This window comes from Siniperca chuatsi, linkage group LG14, assembly GCF_020085105.1.
Source record: "Siniperca chuatsi isolate FFG_IHB_CAS linkage group LG14, ASM2008510v1, whole genome shotgun sequence".
NCBI classification, from domain to species: Eukaryota; Metazoa; Chordata; class Actinopteri; order Centrarchiformes; family Sinipercidae; genus Siniperca; species Siniperca chuatsi.
Window position 1 is genome coordinate 1,450,089 of NC_058055.1, and position 22,233 is coordinate 1,472,321.

A 22,233-nucleotide genomic window follows, 5' to 3' on the forward strand; every position below is an offset into this window, starting at 1 on the left:
TTCTGACTTACAATAAACATCCTTCGAAGTTTTATGGTGAAAATCTGCCAAATTTTAACTGTAATACTGTGTTGTACTCAGACCGACGTTAGTCCTACATTTAAAAAAAGGAGCTCCGGCAAAAAAAAATGCAGGGTTGCCCAGAAGAGAGGTTGAACCTGGCTCAACTTTTGCCAGATCACAATGTCATGTTATTCAGCAAGGCACTGCAGTGGCCAATCAAATATGTGCATGCGCACATTCCTGGAAGATTACTTTGTAACATGAATGCTCTATGTCTACTGCTTACCACGCAGTCATCTCAACAATTTGCCAGTGTGATAGCCTTCAAGAGTTGTAAAATAGAGGTTTGTTTTCTGTCTGAACGCTTGCTTGAGCACGTATTCGTGCAGCAACCCGCACGTCTCCTCTGCGGGTGTGTGCACACTGACTGCAACATTTTAATGTGTACATACTTATGCAAGCAATGCTCTCATCCGTGAGGGAGTTGCCATTACTCTAAGACAGCATAGTGGGCATTGTGGACCATTGTGAATCTACAGCAATACACAAAAAGGCCACTGTAGAAGAAGAAAGCAGGCAAAGCTGTACATGACGTCTTTTTTGTTAAAACCTTTACAGTGGCTGTATGTCGCATTGTACAGCATGTATGTTGTTTTCTACTTGTTTCCTCGTTCTCATCTCTATAAATATGTTGGTTATCTGATTATCGCTGTGTTTTGGATGAAAGTGACAGGGTCGCGGGTCCCACAGACCAGTTCAGGTCAAAATTCAACAAATTTAAATTTCTAGTGTTCCCTATTTGGACCTATTTTTACCAAGTGACGAAACACTGATAAACTGTTTTAGAATCCTGCATCTGAACCAAGAAATAATGATAATCAAATTTAATTAAACTTGTGATGTGTGAGAAATATCTCATGAACCAAAATTGATCTAACTTCAGTAGATAGTGTGTTCATGTAGGACTTTATCTCTTATACAGTAACAAGAAGCTGATCAAGGTTCAAGGTTAATTTATTTATCATTATACAACACAGGGTAAGCATGAAATGCAAGCTGTAGTCCCTTCATGCTACACAAAAAAATGGTGGAGTGCAGAGGATGAATTGAGGAGTCTCACAGCCTGAGAAAAGAAGCTGCTCTGTAGTGGTGGTACGGCATCGCTTATCAGACGGCAGCAGGGTAAACAGGCTGTGGCTGGGGTGGGTTTTGTCTTTTAGTATATTTTGGGCTCTGCACAGACATACATTGTTAACATGTACATACTGTGATCAATCTGATAAATAGGATTTAAACCAGCTTAGTGCAGCTCCTTTAATGCCAATTAAATGTTCCAGTCTCTGTAATTGGATGTAATGGTCAATGGTGTTGAATGCAGCACTAAGATCTAACAAGACAAGTATAGAGACAAGTCTGATGCAATTAGAAGGTCATTTGTAATTTTTACCAGTGCTGTCTCTGTACTAAGATGCATTCTAAATCCTGACTGAAAATCCTCAAATAAACTATTGTTATGTAGAAAGTCATACAACTGATGCGGCAAATGCTTTCTGAAAGTTCTTAGAGAAAAACGGAATGTTAGATATAGGTCTATAGTTGGCTAAAACCCCTGGATGAAGAGTGGGCTTTTTAAGAAGAGGTTTAATTACAGCATCTTTAAAGTAGTGTTTTAAAGTGCTTTGAGTAGTCGGAAAAGACTAGAAAGGCACTATATAAGTACAGTCCATTTACCATTTAAAGTACTGTGATACATGCCCTGTTAATAAAGACAGATTGATCATATCTGGTAAAGAAGTGCTATCTAAGGGTACAATTTCTTTGAGCAGCCTAGTTGGGATGGGGTCTATGAGATAGGTTCTTGGCTTGGATTAAGAAATTGTTAAAGTTAGTTGGTGTAGGTTGAGAGGAGAAAAGCAGTCTAAATATATATCAGGTTTTACAGCTGTTTCTAATGTTCCTGTGTTTGAAGGGCAGGAGGTGATGAATTTTGTCTCTAATAATTAGAATTAAAGAAGCTCATGAAGTTGTTACTACTGAGGGCTATAGAAATATATGACTCAATAGAGCTGTGACTACCTGGCTACAGTGTTTAAAAGAAACCTTGGGTTGTTCTTATTTTCCTCTATTAATGATGAGAATGATGAGAGAATGATGACTATCAGTAATAGGCTGCTCTGGAATTATGGAGGGCTTTCCTATATGTTTTAAGATTATCTTGCCAGACTAAACTATTTCCTTTTAAGTTTTGCTTTAATTTGCGGGTTTGGGTGTTATTCAATTAAATTTATTTATATAGCGCCAATTCATAACAGAACGTATCTCATTGCACTATTCCTATAGAGCAGGTCTAAACCGTACTCTTTATAATAGAGGGTTTGGGGGGGGGGGGGGGGGTGCACATTGCAAAGACCACGTAATACCATGAAGCTAACTTTCTTTGTTTTATTATCTTCTCTTTTAGAGAGGCAATAGAGTTGAGTGTCGTTCGCAGTGAGCCTGCAGCACTATCAACAAGACGATCGATTTGGGAGGGACTGAAGTTAGCACAGGAGTCCTCTGTTATGTTGAGACATGGCACTGAATTAAATACAGATGGAATAACTTCCTTAAATGTACATCTAGTGTAGGAATTTTTGCCTAATGGAGTGCAGTCTAGTAATAGGAGTTAAAAAGTTATTAAAAAATCAGAATCAGAAATACTTTATTGATCCCCGAGGGGATCTTACAGCTGCTCACTATCACGCCAGTGCACACAAGAATAGAAGTACTAAGCACCGGTTGATGATAAGTATGTACGATTTAATAATACAATGTAATAATACAAGTAGTAAGTAATAGTGCATGAACTGTTAAGTGTAGCCTGTTAAGATTAAGGAGCACGGTACACTAACAAATAGAATTGGCTGTCGTGTTTTCCAGGTTGAGTGTGAAAGACTAAGAACAAGGCTTTTGAATTAGTTATAATTTAGTTTACGTTTAGGACCTTGAGTCGAAGATGGCTGCAACTCCACCTCCTCGGCCGGTGCCTCGAGGAATATGAGTATTAATATGATTGGGCGGAGTGGATTCATTTAGGCTAACATATTCTTCACAACCCAGACAGGTTTCAGTAAGACAAAATAAGTCAATATGATACTCAGATATTAAATCATTAACTAATGGATCTTTAGATGACAGAGATCTGATGTTTAAGAGTCCACATTTAATTATCCTATTTCGTTGTACTATTAGAGAACTCCTCTTCTGTTTACTTTTGATTTAATTAATTTAAGTGGTCGGGGGGTGGCAGACACCGTTACTATGGGGTTTTGGGTGGGTAACTGCTCTGGAAGCGCAGAGAAGCAAGTAATACCGCAGCTCTTTCTCACTCCCACATTCAGCCACTCCCTCCTGCCCTGCAATAACCCTTTTCCCTCTTTTCCCCATCACCTGACTGCCCCACCCATCTACACACCTGTTTCCACTCTCCCTCATCAGCCCTGCAGTTGGCCCACTCCTCACCTGCAACTCATTCCCTCCCTAGCCACTCACTATATATACTGGTTCACTTCCTTTGTCAACTTGTTAGAAACATGAATTGGTTGGTGGTGAACTGTGAGCTTCTGCCTAGGGCTATGCTTCCTTTGGACAGTTACCCAACCTCCCTGGCTTCCCAGCTGCTGGGGGACGGTTAACAAGAGCTATCTCTGGTCCAGCCAATGATGGTAGCGTTGTCCACAAACTTAAACAGTTATCTCCATATTGGGGATTGCAGTCGTGGGTGTACAGCATGAACAGAAGGGGGCTGAGCACACAGCCCTGGGGGGGTTCTGGTGTTGAGCACTAGAGTGGAGGAGGTGTGAAACGTCTGTTTGTGAGGAAGTCCAATATTCAGTTGCAGAGTGTAGTACTCAAGCCCAGCTAAATTTCAGTTTCATGGGGGAGACTGTGTTGAATGCTGAGCTGAAATCAACAAACAGCATTCTAATGTAGGTTTTCAGAGCCTTAAAATTCATGTGAGGGTTGGACTAAAATAACCTTCCTTTGACGAGTCTAGAAGTTAGGATTTCTTTACCCTTAACTTATCTGAACTCCTCCTGCCAGTCACCTGCAGCTTCCCTGTTGTGATCTGTGTACCGATGCACAGCCAGTTCTGAAAGTCAACATGCTGTTTCAGGATCCAGTTGTCATGGATATAACCATTGATCTCCTCGACCTGCGCATATGCTCGTGAATATTTAGGACATTGGTCACCGTAGCAAACAGCCTTAGAGCTCAGATTCAAAGGCAACGTATATTAGTCAGAAATAAAGAATGCTTATTAATTTCCATTTGGGATTATATGTGTCATAACCAGGTCATGCTTTGCTGTCACACCTCTGATGGCAGCAAGGCTTATATGATCCCTAAACACACAGCAAGAATCAATTTCAGTGAATGAAATCCAGCTGGCCTGGATCAGCAGTAGAATACAATGAGAAGCTACTACTAACTAGCATGCAGGTGGATGCAGTCTGCAAACAGCATGCACCCCTAACCCCTTCAGCTGGGAAACTCATAACTGCATCATTGCATGCTCGGAAATAATGGACACATTTGATGCAAAAAGACAAGTTGTGTGATCAGTGTGTGTAGCAGTAGCCTACACTGGTTACTGAAATGAATGCTGACAAGCTATGTTTGATGTTGTGCCAATCAAGGGTTTTTCCCTCCACGTGGCATGTTCCTGGTGGGGGGAAGAAAGTAGTTTGAGAAAATACCTTTAACAACAGTGCTAAATTATTGCAAGCAGCTCGTGTAGCCTTGAGCTGAGCCATGCATCCCTGTGATTAGCCAGTTTTGCGTTGCGGCATGGTAGAGCAGAGCAGATAATGACATGACAGGAAATGTGTGTGTCTGTGTAAATGAGTGTGGAAGGGGCTAGTGTGGCATTTAATTAGTCTCAAAACCTGTGCATAAAAACCAGGCGTGTGCATGTGATATGAGAGCACAGAAGAGCACAGAAAACCATCCTCACGAGGGAGCATTTCTACTCTGCGAGTGCACAGAACAGTATCCACGAGCGGAAAAGCATCCTCGCAAGGGAGCATTTCTGCTCCGCGTGGACAAATGTGGTGTTGCACAGGGGCTGTGACAAGCCAATCGTTGCTTACCTTGCTGTGAACTAACGCCATGACTAATGGCGTTCGAGAAGAAGCATGACACTCTTGACGTCGAGAAGCTGCAACGTGTCGTCTGCAGAATCTTTATTTTGCCAGTTATCATCAAATAGTGAATCCCCTACTACCCTCTGTTTACTTTCTACTATACAAATCTAGTTCATCAAGAAAAATATTGGAAATAATAACTTTGCAATAAAGATCTAATTAGCTATCTGCTGACATGCAGGGATGTACTAAAGCCTTCCATGATCATAGTCCTAGACCTATGGAGACGGATTTGAATTGCTTGCTCCAGGCTTTGTTATGCTCTTTACCATCTTAAACCCTTACTTCGGGCAGAATGGCTAATATATTGCTATGCTATGCTAATGCTATGCTAACAGAGGCAAGACGGATGTTATCCATGTGCTTATCCACATGTATCTTATCCATGTGCTCATCCAGATGTGCACGTTATCCATGTTCTAATCCACACGTACGATATCAGGGCGCAAAGTAAAAAATATCGATTTCTCAGCTTCGCTGCCGCCATGCCACGCACATTGAGCGCACCTCTGATATGTCGCCGTGACGTCAGACGTCACTGTGACGTCAGACGTCGCCGTGACATTGCCTGTATTCTCCATCAACAAAATCGAAAGTGAAGGATTTTTTTCACCAGGTGCTGGCGAATGTAGACAAGTCAATTCTCTGCCAGCTTTCTCACCCCATATGAGCTCAACCGTCCCTACTTGCTTGCAACTGCTCAACACTTGCATCCTCACGAGCGAGAATTTCTGCTCTGCATGCACATATGCAGTCCCACGAGCACAGGGCATGTGATGAGCGCAAGCTCAACTCTCCCTACGCGCTCGCAACTGCTCAACAGTTGCTCGCTTGTCAAGTTGACTTTTGAGACTTTGGAGGTGGCTGACAGTGGCTGATGTCGCCCCTCCTTTTTCGGTCACTTTCAACACCCACAGTCTCCGGCCTGTCTTTGACCCCTTTTTTGGCGGCAGAATCATCAAGAAGATGATGTCGGAGAAAAAAGAGGTAAAGTGACGATCAGCCACCTCTACAATGCCTGTAACACAAGTAAATCATGCATAACCAAAATGTAACAGGTTGTTTGTGTCAACAGCAGTAGCGTATATGATCCACGTAGTTTAGCCTACAATTGCCACGAAAAAATGTAGACACAATGCATAAGTTAATTAAGATCAGTGCTAGCAACTGCCTGTTTTTTGACTGTGTCAGTGATCAAACCAAACAGCCAATCAAAGGTCATGGTCAGTATTCAAAGTGACCAATCAAAGGAGCAGAGACAGCTGTGCATGTAGATGCAGCAGCTGTCTCTGTACGTGTGGATCAGACATCATTCAGATATAACAAAATATAGCGAAGTTTAAAGTAGCTACTTTAAACTTCGCTATATTTTGTTATATCTGTTGTTTTTTTTAAATTTTATTACTGAAACATCATTGAATGATGTCTGATTGGATTTGATTTAAAGGGCTAAGCCCAAATCGTTCAATACGACTGGATCAAAAGATTTTGACAATGGCAACAGCTGCGCGTGCAGATGCTGTGGCCTGTCGATGTAGTTTTTTTTTTTTTCTTCATGTTTCGGCTTTATTGCTGAAACATGTAATACCTATGACAGTAATACATCATTGTTGTCATCGGAAAAGGAACCGGGGGTTTGGATTAAAGAGCAGCGGACCTTGAGCCAGATCAACCGGACCACACAGGTACCACAGCGGCTGCTGTGATCGCCCAGGAGGAGAGGAAAGACAGCTGGGATACGAGCCATGCTGGCCCAGCTTGGATATAAGACTGCTCCCAGCAAATGTCCGGTCTGGACGAAATGGGACTCAGACTGGCCAAGCAACGGGAATCAGAGACTGTGCCCACATCTTTACAGAGACCTGCTCCATCAACATCCCCGATCAAGCACTCGAGGGGCGGACCGTGTTCCGAGCTGAACTTCTTAATTGAAGACGTAAACTATATTATCATCACTATCTCTGTCTGCTGTTTACATTCCATCAGACACAAAAAATGCACTGCACAAAATTTTTGCAAATTTATTAAAAAAGAAAAACTGAAATATCACATGGTCATAAGTATTCAGACCCTTTGCCGTGACACTCATATTTAACTCACATGCTGTCCATTTCTTTGATCCTCCTTCATTGGAGTCCAGCTGTGTTTAATTCAACTGATTGGACTTGATTAGGAAAGGCACACACCTGTCTATATAAGAGCTTACAGCTCTCAGTGCATGTCAGAGCAAATGAGAATCATGAGGTCGAAGGAACTGCCCAAGGAGCTCAGAGACAGAATTGTGACAAGGCACGGATCTGGCCAAGGTTAGAAAAGAATTTCTGCAGCACTCAAGGTTCGTAATACCATTGTCATGAACCAACAATTGAACAAACACATATAGCTGTGTGGGGAAGGGCAGTCATATCAGATGAGCTGCTAAATGTTACCACTTCAGCTCATTCAGACACACGCACACACAAATATCTAGGTATGCACTTGGGATAATTCCAGATCTTACAGATTTGTGAAAAGTCAACCCACAATGTATTGATCATATCCCTGTTAAACATTAACACCAAACACAGTTGTCACACTGAAAGTGATGATTACTTTAATGCATGTGTGAATGCATGTGTGATTGTTGAAGCATTTTATTATCATGTACACAGACAGGCATACTTTCTGTCCTCAGCAAAGCTCTTTCAATCAGAGGCGAAACCGCTTATTAGCATCAGCGAAACTCTCAAACTGTCTTCCCATGTCTATTTTCAGTCAAAGCCCTGGTGGATTTAGCCTGGTGCCTTTGTTGCTGGTGGAGGTGGGATCATACTGTGGTCAAGGCTCGCTCTAAGCCCAGTGCTTGTGCTGGACTGCATTTATAATTCCTCTACTATCTCTTTTTTCACAATATTTTCACATTCAGATTGTTCCACCTTGTGCTGAGCTGTTTCCGTTGTATTCAGTTGTGATTTGCACAAGGAAATCCCTCTGTGATAAAGCTTTAAAGATGCAGCGGAAGCACCATTGTTTGTTGCAGTTTTATCTTATATAAAAGGCAATAGTAGAATGTTCATATTTCATATTATTTATAGTTTATTTTTTGGTTATTGGCTCTATTCTCAATGGTTGAAGTGTGTGAGTTGTAATCAGTGTTGGGAAGTTTACTTTTAAAGGTAATAGGTTACAGAATACTAGTTACCCTGTTAAAAATGTAATAAGTAATGTAACTATTTTCAGTACTTGTAATGTAACATACTACATTTGATTACATTTTGATTACTTTTGTAACAAACATAACATAATTATATACCATTATAATAAACAACCACAATGTTTTTGGTCTTTACAAAAATATCAATTTCCAAATGATGGTCACTGAGCAGGCCAGAATATCAAAATATAAAGTAAAAATCTGTCTACTGTTCTTTCTCCCAATATGTGTTTAATAGGGAGAAATGACGTCAGCTAAGATGTTCTATCAAAGGGTTCATAAATGGAGGTGCGGCTGTGCAACTGGCGTCTGTTAGCTAGCTATCAATTAATTTGTCATAAATGGAGATTAAACATAAATACGTAGTCTACTGGACGGGCACCGAGCAAAATATAGAGCTAAATTACGTCTTGAACACACATAAACAACGTGGTGAGGCAGGAAGTACTTTATTTTATGTGACTGATTACAGTTGCATTAACTTACGTGTAGATGTTTCCTCAGGTTTGATATCGAGCATTTCGATGTTGACGACATTTTCCCTTAACATCTCCTTTCCTCAACTGGTACCGATTTATCTTCAAACACAGGAACTTTAGAAATAGCTGTAAAACCTGATATATATTTAGACTGCTTTTCTCCCATCAATCTTCACCAACTAACTTCAACGATTTCTTCATCTAAGCCATCAACCTGTCTCTTAGACTCCATCCCAACTAGGCTACTTAAAGAAGTTTTAACCTTAGTTAGCACTAATGTCTTTATTAACAGGCTTGATCCTGGGGTTTCAGCTAACTATAGACCTATATCTAACCTTTCTTAGTTATTGTACTTGGCCCCAAACACCTCCGAGACACATTATCTAAAGATATAGTTCCTCTTACATGGCATTGCATTGGCCTCCAGCACCACCATAAGGGAGGGTTAGGAAAAGGATATGTCCTTTAACTCCCACATAAAACTTCAAGGACTGCCTTTTTTCACCTTGGCAACGTTGCAAAAATCAGGCACATCCTGTCTCAAAAATGCAGAATACCTAGTCCATGCATTTGTTACTTCTAGGTTGGACTATTGCAATTCCTTATTATCAGGCGGCTCGAATAAGTCCCTTAAGACTCTCCAGTTGCTCCAGAATGCTAGGAAAATCACATTTCTCCAATATTAGCTTCTCTGCACTGGCTCCCTGTAAAATCCATAATGGAATTTTAAATCCTTCTCCTCACCTACAAAGCCCTATTAAAATATATACAGAAAAATAAGATTAGATAATAATAATAATTAAAAATTGTAGACTTGCAGTTAAAAAATACTAAATTGAAATTGAAAGTGAATGTACAGTAATGTTAGTGCCCTTTTCTGATTTCATAAGGAAAATATTGTCGAATTTCCAGCCCTGAAAGGCGTTCTTGTCTACCTTGACATGGTCGGCTGGTCGCAGGCATGGCAGACTCAGGTTGCCTAGAGCAATGCACATTGATTCGATTGGCAGACAAGAGGCGGTTCAAATTCAAACAAGTGAAACAGCGCTCAAAATTGAACGCATACTGCCCAATGAATGGAGCCTGTCTAGACATAGAGACAGCTCCTTGTAAGAAAGACTTTCTGGCAGAAAGCGCTGAAGGCAAACCTTTCCTATGTGCTATCCTACCCTTGATGGTGTTGCACTCAAATTTGTCCCAATGGCTTTGTTGAACCTGCATTGTTATTTATATTGCACATTGCATCACAGGTAAACTCAATGTGCTTTACATTAAAATGCATTTCACAAGAAATAACATATAGAATACAATGAATAAACTCCAGGAAAGTGTACCTGCAAAAAATACAAGACAAAAATGCAGCTTTGGTTGATTATGTTTAGATCATATAATCATGATATGATTATCATCAGCTAAAAGTTGATAAACTTTTGTTAACAAGTGGATTATTTCTGCTTAGTCAAAATTAGATAAGTATGTTATAGTTTTTACATTTATTTAAAAACAAAACTTTTTATTTTTAAAAGTAAATGAAGTATTACAACAGTCCACTCACAGCTATTTAAGTGTTCTCTACACGATACCACAGGGAACTTGACTTTAAAAAATTGTTGAATTGCTTTAACATTATTATTTAAAGTTTGTTATACATGTTTTGTTTTTGCAGCTTGTGTGTGAACCATGCACTTCTGTCCTCTTTCTCTCTCTGATAGTTACATCTTCAGACTGAGTTGTACACGGCTGGGCCAGTGGGCCATCGGCTATGTGACCAATGATGGCAATATACTGCAGACCATCCCCAACAACAAACCACTGTTCCAGGCCCTCATCGATGGCTACAGGGAGGGCTTGTACGTAACCTATGACACACTCACACAAACTCTCTCCCTCTTTAGCTCACTCTCTGTTTGTGTATTGATCAGTTATACTAAACTTTGCACTGTGTACGCGCTGTATACAAATGAGAATACTGTCTCTCAGTCAGTTACATCTGATTTGCACACTGTAGTCTTTAAATGTCTTTTTTTGGTGCCTCATTAAGACGTAATTCTTTTCTGAAAGCTAATTCCTAGATGAAACAACAAGTGTTTTTGTCTCAGACAGCCTCAAGTCGATCTGCGAGGCCATCTGTTTCTATCATACCTGATAATCTGACAGGCCCCCAGACAAATCAAACATGCTTCCCTCTATTTAGTGCACAGCATTTCTCTTTCCACAGCTGTTAATTGCAGCTGGCTAAGGCTGTTTTTGATCAAGCAGGGAGACCCCAGCAACTGTGGGGCCAGTTGCTCTTTCAAATGTCAATCATCATGGTTATACCCAGGCTCAAATGCTGAATTAATTTATGAAATTTACTTAAGTGGAAAAGAGTTTCTGTTTAGCTTTGAGATAATTGCTGATGGCTATAGTTTACTTTTTATTGCATGCAGAGAGAAATATTACTAACTCATAGGATTTTTATTTAAGACTTTGATAAAAATCTGCTCATAACTGATATTTTGTGTCATAAAAAAGTCACTGGTATTTAAAGTAAAACTATTGCTACAAGTGCTGATATTGCTGCTTCTGGTTCCACTACTACTTATTGCAAAGTATTTTTGTTTCATCTCATTTTTACATTTTTGTAAATGTATGTTTCACATGTATGGGTTATTTGCACATTGGCATTTGTATATCATGGATATAGCATGTAAAAATCAAATCCCTTTAGTGCAGTTACTGAAATACATACTTGATAACATGTTAGAAGACATGACAAACAAAACATGACTTTGATGAAAATATTTTTAGCAAATATATTTGATTGTAACTGTTGTAACTGCTTTTTTTCTCATTCGCAGCTACTTGTTCCCTGATGGTCGCAGTTACAATCCTGACCTCACTGGTTTATGTGAGCCAACGCCTCATGATCACATCAAAGTGACACAAGTGGGTTTGTGTGTGTGTGTCTGAAAACATGCTTTATCTGGATAAGCAGAGTAATGTTCATCATTTCCACTGGTCATGGAATTTCTTAGCCTCACAAAGCCAGAATACTTCATGTAAACTCAGTCTTCCTGATGACATTTATGCCACACTTATGACAAGTGTGGAAAATGTTCACTGAGAACTGACTGAACCTGACCAAATATGTGTCGGTGAACTGTGGGAGTGTTTTTAAAAGATTACATGGAATTTGTTCTGAAATGAAGCAGTCGTCCAATTGCGTTGCTGCGTTGGATGATTACTTTTTGTTAGTCTCAGATTTATTCATAGACTGATTTTTGTGCACAGTGAGGCTGAAGCTTGATGATTTTTCTAGAAGTGCCACCACATTTTTCCAGTTTGAAAATGACCAGTGAGAGCTTAGCAAGTGGTGTGTTCATCCAATAAGGTGTAGTGTTTACTATATTGACTATATTGACATCTGATGAGTGGCGAAGGGCAATCATCTGTTGCACAGCCTACTATTGATGTCTGTCTGTCAAGCAAATGTTTACCGACCTGACCAGATTATAATGTATGAAAAGAACATTATAGGCTGGTATTGTGTGGCAAGGGATTTCTGATATGATGATATTTTAAGAAGTATATTCCAAACAGGGGAAGTCAGTGAATATTAGGGGATTTTACAAATTATTTGTCATATGATTTGTTTTACCCTAGATTTTACCCTAACTGAGATGAAAAATAGACCATTCACCCCTTTTGACAACAACATAACCATGACAATTTAAGGCTCTGTTAGTGATGGGAAGTCCCTGAAAACATCATAGAATTTAACCTTATGGCCATGGCGGGAAGCTTGTACTGTATGTATACTGTATGTGTGTATCTGTATATTTTTGTGACTGTTCTCATGTATAGCTTGATATATGCATCACTTGATTACTAACAGGAGTTTGCTCTGTCCGAACAGGAGCAGTATGAGCTGTACTGTGAAATGGGCTCCACCTTCCAGCTTTGTAAGATCTGTGCTGAGAACGACAAAGACGTCAAGATCGAACCCTGCGGCCATCTTATGTGCACTTCCTGTCTTACAGCCTGGCAGGTATCGTAATGAACTATACTGCATAAACTCATTTCAAGATCAAAACCTTGAACAGAGGGGCACATCTGTGGCTTTGGCCGACTGCTGTTGCCATTACACCTGTACATAGGACATTGTGGGTTAAAGCCAGAATCTTCATCACTCTCTCAACCCTGTGCAATATTCTGTCCAGTTTTGCAGAAAAACACCCAATACTCACATGAAAGGTCTGAACATTGTTAACTCTTCAACACTGCTAACAGTATATTTTTTTAGATTTATATGTAGGAATTAATCTGTTTCGAAGATTAAGTGTCTGCATGTAAGTGAGAAAAGACTACTGAATAATAGAAGCAGCTTTCAGCCTCCAGTACAAGATACATTGTTTAAAAAAACTCCCTCACTTCCTCCCTGTGTCCTTGCATCTGTCCTAATCAAATTTCCACATATCAGTTAGTAACGGAAATGAAAACTGAGAGTGTGTGCACAAAATATATTCCAGTGGTTCTGCATGTGTTTCGCTGCTTCCTGCTGTGTGCTATTGTTGCATTCCACAGCACACTGTCCTGCACTGCTGTGTTCATTGTGCTTGTGCACTCATTTGTATGTCAAAAGCTGTGCCAGCAACATGTTTGTAATTGCCTTACCCTAATGAGTCATTAGCATCGAGTCCAGAGACTCCCTCCTCTCCCTCCTCTCCTCCTTCTCCACCTCTGTCTATTATACCTCCCTCCTTCCCTCTCCCTCCTTTGCGTGGGACATCTGTGTTGCAGTCACAGAGAGATGGCTCTCCAGACATGTACGAGTTCTGCACTGATCCTGATGTTATTGCTCTCTGGCAAGAACACACACATTAACTCTGCAGGTCTGGACACAAGCCCAAAAACCTGTCTTGCAATTACAATTCTGTATCAAGTTATTTTGAGTTGGCTGAAAGTACATTTGTTCTAACTCTCAGAGGTGGATCATGTCAAAGACTTCTAGGCAGCATACATATTAGGCCTCATTTAATGACATTGTGTGTCAAATTGGTGTATGTATGGAATTGTCCAACCTATCACTGGAGTCACTTTTTCTAACTGGAATAGTTTCATGTAGAGACCAACAGTAAATCTTGCATTATGTATACTTTTTTTAATACAGTTTGATATTTTTACACAACACTCAACACTGCTTTTCAAACATCTACTTTGGATGTTTCGCAGTGGAGCTTTTGTGAGGGAGGACATGGAAGATGATTCAGAGGGCAATGAGTGCAGGTTTAATACATGAAGTTAAGTGCACTTTGGTTTTCAGTCAGTCAGCACTGTAATTGTTTCCATTTATCACAAGCCTTTTGTTTGCATTGTTAGTCAGAAGTTGATGTCTAAATAAGCAAACAATGAAACACAATGTATACCATTAAAACATTCAGATTCATCACTTTTTATGTTTTGCTTACCAAAGTGATGTTGAGATGAAAGTGTCTTTTGATGAAAATACTCTACCGTAGTAAAAAAGTCTCTACAGTAGCTTCTGTGTTAATACAGTCAGTCTGTGCTTACTGTCACATGAAGTCATCATTGGTATTTTTGTAGACTTTTTGCTAATCTTGCAAAAAAGGAAATTCTCATCTTGCAAAGAATTCCTACAAGGGCTGCAAAGCGTTTCTTAAATGGGGATCTATGGTCCACAGAATGTAAGTTCAAGGGTCCTTGACATGAAAGGACTTGGAAAACCCAGATTTAAGCGTTTGAGAAGCTTTTTGGAGCACACACACTAGCGTATGGTTTGCTTCTCTGTTCTCATAAGGTTCAATTTCATGACTACAAAGTTGGAAAGCTTTTTCTCGGGTGGCTTTACTCTGAACATAGCTGTAGGTTTAGCAAATGAGGCAAGTCTTCCCAGAGCTCAGTCCTATGCTTTGTAAACAGCAGGTTTCTGCAGCAGCCACATTAACAGTTTGTCATACTTCCTGTTATGACAACTCTACATGACCCTGCCTCCTCCACAACCTCAGTCAGTGATTCAGTGACGTATGTCAGTGTGTGTGTATATATGTGTACTTCAGTAATGAAGTATTTTCCTCCACATTAGTGAAATTGTGAGTCAGAGAGAGGGAACCCTCCTACCCTGTGACAGTGAGTCACCCAGCACCGGTCCATTCAGATCATTGACTCAGTGGTGGTTCCCTGACTTTCCTCTCACTCTGTATATTAGTCAGCTGGGGTGGAACAGACATACACTCCTCACTCACAGCTGGTTGATGATCTATGTCATTCCATATGCTGTTCTCTTTAATGACCGTATTTGATCTCTGCAGAGTATGGGAGCACATGAGAGTGTTCCCTCGTTCTAGCTATTAGTTTTATTCTGAATCAATGCAGTGAGGACTTAGAGTGATTCACAGGGGCTTTTCTGTGTCTTGCTTTTACCAGACTGTAGATTTCATTAAATGATAAGGTTTGTGTATCTTACTAATGATTGTATCAAGAGCGTTGGCAAGTAGTTACTAGTTCTTTCCACAAAGTATAAAGTGGGACGGTGTAGTCCCTCATTTGTCCAGGAGTGTTCTATCGTAGAAAAGGTTTCAGTCGTAGTCATCTGGACACTGTTTTCAGAATCAAGACGTTTCGGCTCCCATCCGGAAGTCATTCTCAATTGTGAAAAAATGGACCGGGAACTCAGAAATTTAAGCTACTCTGTTAGCTTAAATAGCTAGTAGCTTAAATTTCTGAGTTCCCGGTATAATGTGATACAAACTATTATTTCAGAGACAGCATGGTTTGCTTTGAACTTTGTAATTAGAATTTAATTTCTTTTCATAGTGCATTTATTTGGTGACTTTCAAGTCAAAGGTTATCTAGACATATAGGCTAAAACCTAAAATTTGGTTGAAAAGTTTAAAGTTGCTCTGATCAATTTCTTTATATTAACAATGGATAAAATTACTATGTACAAAAAAGGAAGCAGGGACATAATCTAAAGTGTGTCCTACCTGCCAAGAAGTTTACACTAAAGTTATGAAAGAAGACAATTGTATTGACTGTAAACATGTCAATTTTTTGACTCCCTTAACTCCCTAAAATTGTGCCGTTTTTTGAGTTGTTGAGTTGGGGGAAATTTAATAAACTTTGTGAAACACTGTCTACGACACATTCTTAATTATTCATGCTTTCTTGTAAAATTATTTCTTTCCTTGTGTAAAAATCATGGTGTCAGTTTGTTGCTGTACCAGCATGTAGCAATGCACGCTGTTGCATACAACTTTTTTAATTTTTCACACAGTTCTGTTGAATAACGCATCTTTTGGCGTTTTCATAGCACAGAATAGAAGGTGTAATCAGTAACTAGAGGTTTGTCTCTTTCAGCCTTCTGGCTTGCATGCTCTCTAAATTTGAACAATAACCTAAATTTTACATTGGCTGATGCATGAAAACCACAATCTGTATCAGTGTTTTACAGAGAACCTTCAACATGTTTTCATGACCTTTAGATATGATAATAACAGGCGCTTCACCAAAAATATGCTCTGTGTGGGAAGCACATTCCCTCATACACATCACATATGATAAGAACAGCTAATTTTAGACGCTCTGAGTCAAGGAAAATATCTAACTTGAAATAAAATGGTCCCAGTACAGCAGTCTGATGGCAATGATAGGCCTCACCACATGTGGAGAACAAAGAAGCCTTTGTGAAACCAGTTCAGAAAAGCCTGAACTCATAGAAACAGCGTCAAATCTCCACCAGCCGTTAATTCACAGTTTGACTCGGGATCTCAGTTGAATCTAAACCATGGATTTCTACTGGACAAGTCGCCAAAGGGGGCGCTGGAAATCCTGGCACTCCAGCCATGACGTCATCACCTTCATCAAAGCAGAGTGTACAAGTGTTTGCTGACCACACTTTTGGATCCTGATTGTTATCTTCCATATAACAATCCCGTACCTGCAGAAGGAAGATTCAGGTTTTACCGTTTTCTTCACAGAAAGAAGGATAACCACTGAGCCCCGCTCTCTCCCCACTAAAGTCAACTGCCACTTCCCTCCACTGCCACCCGAATGAACAGTTTCACCATTGAACCAGCCGACAGCGCGGACCCCGGCAACGTCATTTTTAGGTGGACACCCACCTTTGAGACTGTATTTTATGTTTGGTTATTGGTCCCTGATCCTAGGGTGGTGCCCCGTAATCCATATTAATAATTTTGATAATATTAAGAATTTAATATTCATAAATATCTTTGATATTTTTGCTATTAACCAAACCTGTCCCACCTGAATCCCAACAGCAGTAATCTGTTTCAGCTTCCATAAACAGATAAAGTATTGGTAACTGGTTTCCACACATGGTGCTTAGAGGCGTTACAAGGTGGCACTGCATTCACTACATCATCAAGGGGGGGATCACATACCAACCAAGTGTAGAGCAGGGACCCAGGAAAGATAAGCGGATCAGCCTGGGCTCTGTCATGGACCAGCCAGCAATTTCAGATGGCTGCTACTGTATAATGGGAAAGGTGTCACTCATAGTGACAAAACCCACAGAGAATAATCATCTGTCTCTAAAGTTCCCCTCAGCTCTACTGAGTGTTTTAGCATCTTTCACCTTATTGTTTTGGCCCATGTTTTGTTAACGGCCCATAATTTTACTGTTTTGGCTCACTGTCACTGCTCTCATCAGCACTGTTTCCAGCAGCAGCTGTTTTTATTGAATATGCACTGTACACTACCTGCTCAACACCAAACAGCAGCCAGGCAATGTTAGCAACTAGCTGGTGAACACAGCAGAGCATTTAGCAGCTAAAGAGCCAGATATTTTTCTCAGGAGATGGTGGAGACCAAACCAGAGCTAAAAAGAGAGTGAATATTGCACTTTCGCCAGATGGCCAGAAACATGACTCTGATTTTTGACATTTGTGAGGAGATACATATTTGCACTTGTGTTATATGCCTTATTTAGGCTAGTTATTTAAGGCCTATTATTTTATTTAAATTTTGTACTATTATGTAGGCTATTTGCATTTATTTAGTGTTTGTGTGTGTGTGAGAGAGAGTGAGAGAGATTTAAAAATAAACATTTTGCCTTTGAGAACTCTTGATCTAATTGTGTGTGTCTAATTGTGTGAGATGTCAGAGATGCAACACACCTAAGCAGGATGGGTTCTGGAGGCTATAAATCAGACCTGCAAGATCCTCTCACTCTCCTCCCCTGGCCTGCTGACTGATATTGTCATTTGTTTTTACTTTGTGTTTCACACTCATACACACACTCCTCACCACTTACACAGACATTGCATACATACTAACAGACACACCCTATTGTATTGCTTACATAATTTACTTAAAACATTTAGCATTATTTACAGATCATGTGTGGTCTACATTTTTTGTCACATACTTTTGAGCCAGGTTAAAAGAATATATATGTTAATTGAATGTACTGAAAATGTATTCAAACTAAATTTTTTTTTGAATAAAGTGATACATGTCATGAATTGATTAAATTATTGCAAAAGGAAATAATGGACCCGGACACAAAAATATGCATGTTGTGTCATTCCGTACATATATGTAAACTAGACATCTAAAAAACATTCACTCCTAAACTAGATTTTGCCAAGTTTTAACCTTGATATCTAGGTGTCTGCAAATCACTAAATCAATGTGGGAAAGGTGAGTATATTACACCCTGTTTGTGAAGTTAAGTGCCATTTCCTGTCTATCTCAGAGCGTAGTGAAGCTGGGTAGGATTTCTCCCCTTCACCATGACAGAAGTTCAGGAGCATTTTGTTTTAGTTTGTAACTTCAGTCATGTCTGTTGCTGAGCAGTATGGTTTCTTCAATGTCTATGACCATCGCCCACCTGGGCTCCCTTCCTTTTAACCTCCCACTCCTTCCCTTCTCCACCCACTCTAATTAGGAATAAGTTTCAATCATGCCTTTGGTGCATTCCCTGCCAAGTCCCCAACCATATGGCCGCCACAAATGCAGCTTTGTTCTTTGTAAATATTGCCATTGATTGTAGCCCCTGAGTCAATGTAGAGGGATGCACTGAAAACCAAAATCTTTTATTCTCTTATTTATGACCCCGGTTTGACAGGGCCTGCCATGTGGAATATGTACAGTGGTGTGAAAAAGTGTTTGCCCCCTTCCTGATTTCTTATTTTATGCATGTTTGTCACACTTAAATGTTTCAGATCATCAAACAAATTTAAATATTAGTCAAATATAACACAAGTAAACACAAAATGCAGTTTTTAAATGAAGGTTGTTATTATTAAGGGAAAACTAAATCCAAACCTACATGGCCCTGTGTGAAAAAGTGATTGCCCCACCTGTTAAAACATAACTGTGGTTTATCACACCTGAGTTCAATTTCTCTAGCCACACCTAGGCCTGATTACTGCCACACCTGTTCCCAATCAAGAACTTAACACTTAAATAGGACCTGCCTGACAAAGTAAAGTAGACCAAAAGATCTTTAAAAGCTAGACATCATGCCAAGATCCAAAGAAATTCAGGAACAAATGAAAAAGAAAATAATTAAGATCTATCAGTCTGGAAAAGGTTATAAAACCATTTCTAAAGCTTTGGGACTCCAGCGAACCACAGTGAGAGCCATTATCCACAAATGGCGAAAACATGGAACAGCGGTGAACCTTCCCAGGAGTGGCCGGCAGACCAAAATTACCCCTTGAGCGCAGCGACAACTCATCCAAGAGGTCACAAAAGACCCCACAACATCCAAAAAACTGCAGGCCTCACTTGCCTCAGTTAAGGTCAGTGTTCATGACTCCACCATAAGAAAGAGACTGGACAAAAATGGCCTGCATGGCAGAGTTCCAAGACGAAAACCACTGCTGAGCAAAAAGAACATTAAGGCTCATCTCATTTTTGCCAGAAAACATTTTGATTATCCCCAAGACTTTTGGGAAAATACTCTGTGGACTGACGAGACAAAAGTTGAACTTTTTGGAAGGTGTGTGTCCCATTACATCTGGCGTAAAAGTAACACAGCATTTCAGAAAAAGAACATCATACCAACAGTAAAATATGGTGGTGGTAGTGTGATGGTCTGGGGCTGTTTTGCTGCTTCAGGACCCGGAAGAGTTGCTGTGATAAATGGAACCATGAATTCTGCAGTCCACCAAAAACTCCTGAAGGAGAATGCCCAGCCATCTGTTCGTGACCTCAACCTGAAGTGAACTTGGGTTCTGCAGCAGGACAATGATCCAAAACACACCAGTAAGTCCACCTCTGAATGGCTGAAGAATAACAAAATGAAGACTTGTCAAAGTCCTGACCTGAATCCTATTAAGATGCTGTGGCATGACCTTAAAAAGGCAATTCATGTTCGAAAACCCTCCAATGTGGCTGAATTACAACAATTCTGCAAAGATGAGTGGGCCACAATTCCTCCACAACGCTGTAAAAGACTCATTGCAAGTTATTGCAAACGCTTGATTGCAGTTGTTGCTGCTAAGGGTGGCCCAACCAGTTATTAGGTTTAGGGGGCAATCACTATTTCACACAGGGCCATGTAGGTTTGGATTTTGTTTTCCCTTAATAATAACAACCTTCATTTAAAAACTGCATTTTGTGTTTACTTGTGTTATGTTTGACTAATATTTAAATTTGCTTGATGATCTGAAACATTTAAGTGTGACAAACATGCAAAAAAATAAGAAATCAGGAAGGGGGCAAACACTTTTTCCCACCACTGTACATGTGGCCAATGAATGTTGGAAAGTTACAAAACAATTTTTCCCTGGAGAAGATCTACACAAGCATGTGTCCAGTTGACTTTGCCAGAGTCCTTTCATGAATGGGGTGAAGAGAGAGTAAGATATAGGGTAGTAGTGACACACATAACTGTAACCATGTGTATCTCAGCTGTGTGTAGTAATCGCCTTCTTGCTCGACACTCCAAGTGATTCCTCATGTTCTCAAAACACTACAGCAACAAAACCATGCTCATCAGATTAGATTTAGAAATGTCTGTGGGCTACAAATGTCACAGCCACACCTGTGTCTGTGTAAGTGTGAATGACTGTGTTTGCATTAAATATATTTGTTTATGCAAACTCTTTCCCTTATCTGTTCCAGGAATCGGATGGTCAGGGTTGTCCATTCTGTCGTTGTGAGATCAAAGGCACAGAGCCCATAATTGTGGATCCCTTTGACCCACGAAATGAGGGCACCAAGTGCTTCTTCCTGGACCAGCACAGCTGCCCCATGATGGAGCTGGATGACGAGGAAGACCGAGAGGACTGCCTGATCATGAATGGACTAGCCAACATCAGGAAGGTAAAGACTTGTAGTACTAGCTGGTAGTTGATGTTTAAGAAAACCCTGAATAGAGGTCCTCAATTGAATAAAGGAATAACTTGTTGAGCCCCAGTTGTCGTTACATGAATATATGGATTTATTACAAACAAATCTGTCGACAGAGAAGCAATGTGGCAGCATGTACACATGGGCACAGCCAACACAATGCTTAACTTTGCATCCAAAAGGTACTTCCACTTCTTATACCAGAATGATGGGTGGTGGTTTACAGGTAAAGATGAGACAAAGAAAGAGACTGTCTCCATCCTAAGTTATCAATATAAAAAGAACAGAGACTTCTGGGACACTTCTCTCTTATGATAGGAACATCTAGTATCCCATAACCCAAAACAACATGATCACAGGGCTTAAGGGCTCCTTTGTGAAACCATACTTTAGTCAAATTGTCAAATTCTATTACACCCATAAACCCCTTAGTCACCCCCAGATTTCTCCCACAGTTGATCTATTGATGAGTAAGTGAAAGGGCTTAAAGAAATCTGATTTGCCTTAACTGAGTGAATAAGACATAAGTGACTTACTACTACTTACAGCAAAGTGTAGGATGAACCTTTAAGAGCAACTTTCAGGTGATCACATGATTGATCACACATATGCTCAGCCAATCAGTGATTTACCCTGTCTCTGCCCCATTGTTCATCCCTTTTTTTTTAAATCCTTACATTTTACTCATTGAAATGTTATTTTACTAAAACAGATGTGATTTTAAGTTTAAAAAATTAATTTTATTTGTGTGAAATCTATAATATCCCCAATAGCAATTAAAACGTGAAATGAACACCAATCTGATATATAACTAAAAATGAAAACAAAAAGAAAGCTTAACTGCAGCAGGGAGGACATTCTGCTGCTGGTAGACGAGGTACATCAGAGAAAAATATAATAAGGAGAATTTAGAACCACAGTGACAAGTGCAGACCACAGAGAAGCATGAAAAGTGATTCCAAACAAAGTCAGTGTTTCAAATTTGTTGTTTGCACCCCGGATGAATGCAAAAAAAGAAAAAGTAGTGTAACATCTTATAAAATGT

The 22,233-nt window shown here is 39.9% G+C and overlaps 1 protein-coding gene across 4 annotated transcripts in view; it reads left to right on the plus strand.

Annotated features, from left to right (window-relative positions):
• The window catches only part of cblb (Cbl proto-oncogene B, E3 ubiquitin protein ligase), an 81,106-nt gene that overhangs the window by 38,342 nt on the left and 20,531 nt on the right, over positions 1–22,233 (plus strand). For all 4 annotated transcript variants that reach the window (XR_006380695.1, XM_044222853.1, XM_044222854.1 and 1 more), the window contains exons 9-12: positions 10,574–10,711; positions 11,702–11,789; positions 12,760–12,891; positions 20,961–21,161. Coding sequence is in view for 3 of the 4 variants with exons in the window: in XM_044222853.1 (XP_044078788.1) it covers positions 10,574–10,711; positions 11,702–11,789; positions 12,760–12,891; positions 20,961–21,161 (559 nt within the window). In the remaining variant the exon portion in view is untranslated. The remainder of the gene's footprint in view (positions 1–10,573; positions 10,712–11,701; positions 11,790–12,759; positions 12,892–20,960; positions 21,162–22,233) is intronic.